The following is an 8,377-nucleotide window of genomic DNA, read 5'->3' on the forward strand; positions in this document are numbered from 1 at the left end:
ATTACAATAATTCAACTAGAATATGGTTTAAAAGTTCACTTATTACAATATTTCAACTAGAATATGGTGTAAAAGTTAACTTATTTCAATAATTCAACTAAAATATGGTGTAAAAGTTCACTTATTACAATAATTCAACTAGAATATGGTGTAAAAGTTAATTTATTTCAATAATTCAACTAGAATATGGTGTAAAAGTTCACTTATTACAATAATTCAACTAGAATATGGTGTAAAAGTGAATGTATTTCAATAATTCAACTAGAATATGGTGTAAAAATTAATTTATTTCAATAATTCAACTAGAATATGGTGTAAAAGTTAATTTATTTCAAGAATTCTACTTAAAAGGTGAAACTAATATATTACCTAGTCTTATTACATGCAAAGCAAGATATGTTAAACCTTTATTTGTTATAATTCTGAAGATGGAATTGTTTATTGATTTCATAAAATATTCTCTAATTTATTTTTTATTTGGGGTTTTCATAAACTGTGAGCCATAATCATCAAAATGATAACAAATAAAGGCTTGAAATATTTCACTTTGAATGTAGTGGGAAATAATATATTTGTTTCACCTTTAGTTGAATTTAATACGAATGAAGTTTTGCAATATATTCAAATTTTCCGACCTTCACCTGTATATTATGACATCAATCAATAAGAGCATAATATGTGTCCGTATTGGTTTAATACGGAACGCAACTTTTAATTCCCAATTACGGAACAATTCCATATTTCAAGGGACGGGTGGCGACCCTAGTCGGGGGTGAAGTCCTCCACACAGGTCCTACCAGACCTCAGCTTCACGGCTGCAGCCATGCTGGCCTTTATAAAGACAATAAATTAAGAAAGAAAAGAAAACCCCCTCAAGACAAACAAAACACATCCCCTAAGAATACAGGACTGTCTCAGAAAATTAGAATATTGTGATAAAGTTCTTTATTTTCTGTAATGCAATTAAGAAAACAAATATTTCATACATTCTGGATTCATTACAGATCAACTGAAAGTAGCGCTATATTAAAATAATAAAGGCTTGCAATATTTCAGTGGATTTGTAATTAATCCAGAATGTATGACATTTTTGCAGCTGGATTTGTAATGAATCCAGAATGTATCACGTTTTGTTTGTCTTGAAGGGGTTTTCTTTGTTTCTCCTTTTTTTTCTTTTATTAAAATACAGTACAAACGGCAACAAAAGACGACATCGATTTAAAATGGTGTGTGTGTGTATGTTTAAATAATATAATGAAAGTAAGTAAATAAATAAATTAAGAATATTAATTTGAAAAATAAATAAATATATAATTATCATGTAGTGATATAATATAGCACGATATAATATAAATATATGTAATACTATAATAGCTTATAATATAATACCCTAATATAACATCATAATTTTTATAATATAACATAACAAAATGATATCACCATACTATAATATATAACAATATAATAATACTTTAGTTTAACATCCCGTGAGATCTCATAATATAATACACTATAAGACAATATATCATAATGCCAAAAATAATTAGAATTGGTAATCTATATACAGGACTGTCTCAGAAAATTAGAATATCCTTTATTTTCTCTAATGCAATTTAAAAAAAACAAAAATGTGATACATTCTGGATTCATTACAAATCAACTGAAATATTGCAAGCCTTTTATTATTTTAATATTGCTGATTATGGCTTACAGTTTAAGATTAAGATTCCCAGGATATTCAAATTTTTTGTGATAGGATATTTGAGTTTTCTTAAGCTGTAAGTCATGATCAGCAATATTAAAATAATAAAAGGCTTGCAATATTTCAGTTGATTTGTAATGAATGCAGAATGTATCACATTTTTGTTTTTTTTAATTGCATTACAGAAAATAAAGAACTTTATCACAATATTCTAATTTTCTGAGAGAGTCCTGTAAATACTACTGGATCCATGACCACCGGGTGCATTTCTCTCCTGCCTTTGTGGTTTGAGAAAGGTGCACCTCCGGCCGGAAAACATTGTGCATGATATAATAAAGCTTGCCTTAACATTTGATTCTGTTCACTGGTTTTCTTATGCTGCACCAGACAAACGAACACGAGGATCTTTCAAAATGTTGGTTATTTTATCTCCAATTCTTTTATTCCTCCAGATTTTCCACAGCAGCTTGTCAGGATGGAGGAAGAGGAGGAAGAAGTTCTCTCTGAGCAGCAGATGTGTGACCGGGGCAGGAGGTCCCGTCTGGACCGGGAGGAACCGGGGTTTCCACAACTTAAAGAGGAACATCAACTCCGCAGCGGTCTGGAGGAACCAGAGCCGCTGGTTCTGAAGCAGGAGACTGAAACCTTCACCTTGACTCCCACGTACCAGGAACAGGACTTCACTGAACCAGAACCTGAGCAGCTTCACTCCCAGAACTCTCCCTCAGCCGGGAACTCGGATCAGGACCAAATCCATAATCTGGACCCGGGATCAGTGACGGACGTGGAGATGAGTCCAAACGACGGGCTCCGAATCCGAGCCGACGGGAAAAGCCTGGAAGCGTCTTCCCTGTGGCAGCATCAGGTGGAGACTGAGTCGGGGAAAAAGTCCGTAAAATGTGATTTTTGTGGGAAAAGCTTTGGGAAGAAGTACTACGTGGAGCAACACCACAGGATCCACACGGGCGAGAGGCCGTTCGACTGTAAGATCTGCGGGAAGAGGTTCGCCCAGAAGGGAACTCTGGTGAAGCACGTCCGGACCCACACGGGCGAGAAGCCCTTCTCCTGCACCACCTGTGGGAAAAGCTTTTCCCGGAATGATAACTTGTATTCTCACATGAGAATCCACGCCGGAGAGAGAGCGCATTCTTCCGAGACGTGCAGGAAAAATCTGATTTCAGGAGATTCTGACGGTCACACGGGTAACTTGTTATTCTGACGTCAGAACGGAGCAGCAGGAAATGACAATGGCTGCGTTAAGTTTAATTCCTCTTTAATTCAGAATTAAAATTAAATACGATTTAAAATGAGTAAAAATTACCATGTAAACACCTAATTCCAAATGAAACTGTCCATTCCGAATTAAACTTAATTCTGAAGCAAGTGGCTGGTTTATTCCGATTTTAAATTCGAATAGAATAATCAAAGATACTCTATACAGAAGATAGCGCATTACCGTTACTGCCAATGGTATGAAATGGTATACACTTCCGGTCTCCTAAGTGGGCGTGGTCGCCCCTCTGACCTCACTTCCTGTCTCCTAAGTGGGAGTGGTCGCCCCTCTGACCTCACTTCCTGTCTCCTAAGTGGGCGTGGCCGCCCCTCTCCCCACATCGTTTTGGAACATACAACACTAGATACAGTACAACTTTCTTCCAAAAAGACTTAAATAATACAAATAACAGTATTATTAAGCAAAGAAACAAGTTTTATTTTAGTTTTAAACTTCATTTTATCCGATGGGAAAACGACGAGAGCCAAATCTCACGAGAGTGTGTTGCTCAGACGGAGACGGGTCTCAAACAAAGTTCATTTTCTCCTAATTTGTCGGTCTGAAAATTGCCATTTTGGTGTCAGAATGTTCAGAAGGTTTGTGGCTTTTGAAAATGTGTCCCATATTTACTTAGGTTACTATGGGGCGAAGGAATTGGTAATAATCTGTGCTCACGTTCACTTTTCCCATAGGACTCAATAGACTCAGGACCTACTTCCTGTCTCCTAAAGGGGCGTGGCAGTCACGTGACACAGATACAGGAAACCGAACCGTAGTGGGCTGTCTCGTTTATTGAACGTCTCTGGAGTAATTCCACAATTACGTATAAATTCATTCCACTTTAAATTAATTCCGGTCTTTCTTTCTGCTCGTTCCCTCGCCCGTCTGTCTCCATGACGCTTATATTCCACTGGGCTGGTTTTCCAAACAAAGTTTCAAGATGGCAGTAAACGGTGGTCAAGAGCAGAGACCATTTATTTAATAAATAGCTTGGAGGACCTGGAAATAATTAAAAGAACAGATGGAAACAGGAAACATAAAAATTGTGAGCTTTTCAAAGTTGTAGCGGCTAAGTTTGTTTTTCTTCCAGTAGTTTAACTTCCGGTCCGCCCCCTATCCAATCAGAACCTTCCCAACCCCCAGACCTGGAGAGGAATTGGATAAAGCTGAACAAACATGTTTTCCATGTAAACCTCAATTTGGAATTACTGTTTCCATGTAAACTCCAAGGAAAATAGTTAAATTCGGAATGATTTAATTCGGAATAATTAATTCCAATTTAAAAACATCATGTAACCGTGGCCAATGAAATATCTGATCCACCTGCTGAGAATCCGGTTAAACTGTTTAAGGAAAACAAAACCAAATTAAAGGGTTATTTAATGTGTCTGGATGCGCGTTTGTCTCCTGGAAGGAAAGCTTGTGTTGAATATTGGTGTCATTTGCTTTTTAAGTTGATTTTATTTTATTTATTTTTTTTATTCAAACAGGTTAAAACAAAAACAAAAAATAATCAGAATACATAAAATGTATACAGGACTGTCTCAGAAAATTAGAATATTGTGATTTTCTGTAATGCAATTACAAAAACAAATGTCATCCATTCTGGATTCATTACAAATCAACTGAAATATTGCAAGCCTTTTATTATTTTAATATTGCTGATCATGGTTTATAGCTTCAGAAAACTCAAATATCCTATCTTAAAAAATTAGAATATTCTGGGAATCTTTAATCTTAAACTGTAAGCCATAATCAACAATATAAAAATAATAAAAGGCTTGCAATATTTCAGTTGATTTGTAATGAATCCAGAATGTATGACATTTTAGTTTTTTTTTAATTGCATTACAGAAAATAAAGAACTTTATCACAATATTCTAATTTTCTGAGACAGTCCTGCATACCCAAAAAAATATGCAAAAAAAAGCACATTAAAGAGACAAATCTATATGTAGATAAATATTTCCTGTTTGAAAGGGTGTAGGATGAAGTTTCAAAAAACCTTTCTAGTCCTACCCCTTCTAATGTTCTGTTTGTACAATTTCTTCATTTCACAGAACTCTAAAAGAAAAGCTTAAAAGAGAAAGAAAAGGTGGTTCAGCTGAGCAAGGCACTTTGGTCACTGGCTGTCAGTTCATGTGTCCATTTCCATTTTGTATCCATTAAGAGTGTTGATTTTAAAGATTCGTCTAAACTTACTTGGTGATTTGGTGAAGTTCAAATGTTTATGTTTGAATGTTGATCAAATGAATCCAAAGATGATTAAAGACCAAAATAAAGGAGACATAAGTGACATCAGCATTGCCTGAAAACTGAATTGAACTTTATTTATATTTGCTGGGAGGGAATATGTCAAAAATCATAAAGATTGTGGACTTGGTGACAAGTTTTTGATATTTGGCATGGTGTTAGGTATGGACATAAGGTTTTCAAAAACCACCGCAAACAAATTGGGATGGCTCCCTAGTGGCCGGTTTGCAGAAAATTCTAAATGGCTCCTGCTGAAAAGACCAAAGGTCATATCTCAGCTTCTCTTAGTTGTAGATTGTTGTATATTGTCACTTTCTCTACTTTTTTGGTGCTAGGAATTCAATTCTGGGATAAATTTCATGTTCATGTTTCATGTTGAAGGTCACATGTAATTTTCAAGGTCATTTTTTTGCACAAAAATCTCCATATCTCTAGAATTAAGTCACATAGAAAGATTATAGAGGGCTCTAGACCCATATTTTCACCCCCAAGGAATGCAATTTTCTGTTTATTGGACAGGTCACTATCACTGTAGTGTCAATCTCATTGGGTGAGAACAGTGGCCTTCATTCAGGCTTAAGAGGAACAGAAGCTCAGAACTAAGTCACAGTAAAAGAATAGGATTTTATTAAAATAACACACATTTTGAATTTTCTTTCTCAATTTGTTTGCAGTGGTTTTTGAAAACCGTATGTCCATACGTAACACCATGCCAAATATCAAAAACTTGTCACCAAGTGCACAATTTTCATGAATTCCCTCCCAGCTATATTATACAGGACTGTCTCAGAAAATTAGAATATTGTGATAAAGTTCTTTATTTTCTGTAATGCAATTAAAAAAACAAAACTGTCATACATTCTGGATTCAATAATAAATCAACTGAAATATTGCAAGTCTTTTATTATTTTAATATTGCTGATTATGGTTTACATTTTAAGATTAAGATTTCCAGAATATTCTAATTTTTTGAGATAGGATATTTGAGTTTTCTTAAGCTGTAAACCATGATCAGCAATATTAAAATAATAAAAGGCTTGCAATATTTCAGTTGATTTGTAATGAATCCAGAATGAATGACGTTTTTGTAATTGCATTACAGAAAATCACAATATTCTAATTTTCCTTAATCCTGGTGGGATTAAGGAATTCCCGACCTGTCAGCCAATCAGAAAACAGATTCTGCTGTTGCCGGGCGAGGTCTGAGTTTCATCCCAAGCGCTTCGTCCCCTGCAGGACCACATTTGAAGTGTCATGGAAAAATTCAAACATGCTTTCGAACAAAAGGCCAACAGCTGTAAGAAACAGGATGGGAAGAGGGGAGTATAAAAGATGTAAATGCAGATGAAAGGGCTCACATCTCTTTTGTAATGTAAACCTCCCTCTAATGGCACTTTTCCACCAGCACCGACTCGGCTCTACTCATCTCAACTCAGCCTGGTTTCTTTTCCACTACAATCCATCACCTGGAGCAGAAGTAGGAGGTTGGAGTGAAGATGCTGTGACGTATTTGATTGTGTATCTAAACGAAGAAGACAACAACCCTAAAGATGTAGAACCTGGAGGAGATGATAGATGTGCTGCTGGGTCTGTGGTTTGTGTTCAATATCAAGTTAAAAAATTAGAGAATTCATGCTAACTCATTAGCACGAGTTAGAATTCACTGAATTCTGAATTCATTCTAACCCATTTATGCCAATAAAGCCAATTTGAATTGAATTGAATTGAGAAGCTTCAAGCAGCGAAGCTTTTTAATGTTTTTAGTTTGTCTCCGGTGCTGAAAAGTCTGTTGGTAGCAGAGCAGCTATGAAGTGACAGAGCTCCTGGTAGATCTGGTCGTTCCTTATCGCCCGTCTAGATCTTTTTAATTCTCTCCTCAGCACCAGGTTTATGAACATCTGCACCTCAGAGTTGGATCACCAAACAGACTTCTGCTGCCGTTGCTGCTGGAATAAAATGAACAAGAATCCTCCGTCAGAATCGCTCTTTCTCTGATGTCACATCCTGACGTCTGACTCCAACCCCCCGACCAATCGGTGGCCTGTAGTGTGATGACGTCAGATACAGCCGACTCAGCCGCTTAGAACCTCGACAGAGTAGAAACAGAAAAGTATCTACTCGGCACGTTAGACCCCTAGTGGGAAAGCGCAAAGGCGAGTGCAGCCGAGTGGAGCCGGTGCTGGTGGAAAAGCGCCATAAGAGAACTAGCACCTATGGGTGCAGGAGGCCTCAGTGTCCCTCGAATGACCTGTCAGGTTTCCTGTCTTTCATGTTACTAGCTTCACATGATCTGTCAGGTCCGACCCATTCCCATATAAAACAAGTCTAACAGCATGTTGCCTCAGACAAAACTGAGGCTGCAGGCAGGCTCTTGCAGAGATTTCAACTTTTCATCCAAAAGACATCTCAGATCCGGAGCAAGAGAGGAAAAAAGGCAAAACACGAGGAAACTCGTGCTTCACTTGAAGGTGGGTATGTTGTTGAAATAAAACGCTGTTTTTCCAGCAGCTCTGATGAACATTTATTGAACGCCTTGTTAACGCCCTCTGCAATCACCTCCATTGAAAAAGTGGTCACATGACCAGTTGGTCGTATATAAGCTACAAACTTTAGCCAATATATAATAAACTGGCTACAGTTTTATATCAATTTATATTGCTAATAAGTTTGATTATTTTTAATTAGATAAATGTGCATCTGTAAAAGGCACACGTGAATGTTTAGCTTGGATTTCCGACCTGCTTTCAGTTTTTTGTGGGGGATTGAGGTGGTGGAGGTAACTGATCGCTATTTGTGACTTGTTTATTTCAGTCAAGTTTTTGATTTAAAATGTATTTATTATTTCAGGTTGATTTTTTTTGTTTTAATTTCATTTGACTCATACAGTCAAACTACTTTATCTACCGTACATATATTATTGACGGGTTGTCAAATGAAATGGCATGTTGTGATACGGTCATTTAGCAATGACACATTTGGGATGGGGAGAGGTTTGAGGGCAGGGTGGGGGGGGGGGCCCTCCAAATAACATGTGGCTTAGGGCCCCAATTTGGTCAGGGGCGGCCCTTGATAAGAAAAAGGGAGAATGGAGGAGAATTCGGGAGGTTCAGATGCGGCGGGGACTGAGGGAGGAACGGAGCAGCAACAAA

At 37.0% G+C, this 8,377-nt stretch overlaps 1 protein-coding gene across 1 annotated transcript; it reads left to right on the forward strand.

Moving 5' to 3' along the window:
- Positions 1-2,018: 2,018 nt before the first annotated feature.
- Positions 2,019-2,951, forward strand: LOC133452381 (zinc finger protein with KRAB and SCAN domains 5-like). Its single transcript, XM_061731651.1, has one exon. The coding sequence runs from the start codon at positions 2,178-2,180 to the stop codon at positions 2,919-2,921; it is 744 nt and encodes a 247-aa protein (XP_061587635.1). The 5' UTR covers positions 2,019-2,177; the 3' UTR covers positions 2,922-2,951.
- The last annotated feature ends 5,426 nt before the right edge of the window (positions 2,952-8,377 follow it).

This window comes from Cololabis saira, chromosome 10 (assembly GCF_033807715.1).
Source record: "Cololabis saira isolate AMF1-May2022 chromosome 10, fColSai1.1, whole genome shotgun sequence".
In the NCBI taxonomy this organism is placed as follows: Eukaryota; Metazoa; Chordata; class Actinopteri; order Beloniformes; family Belonidae; genus Cololabis; species Cololabis saira.

What these genes read in the sequence shown, in the direction of transcription:
- LOC133452381 (XM_061731651.1), top strand. Translation starts at nt 2,178, where the DNA reads ATGGAGGAAGAGGAGGAAGAAGTTCTCTCTGAGCAGCAGATGTGTGAC.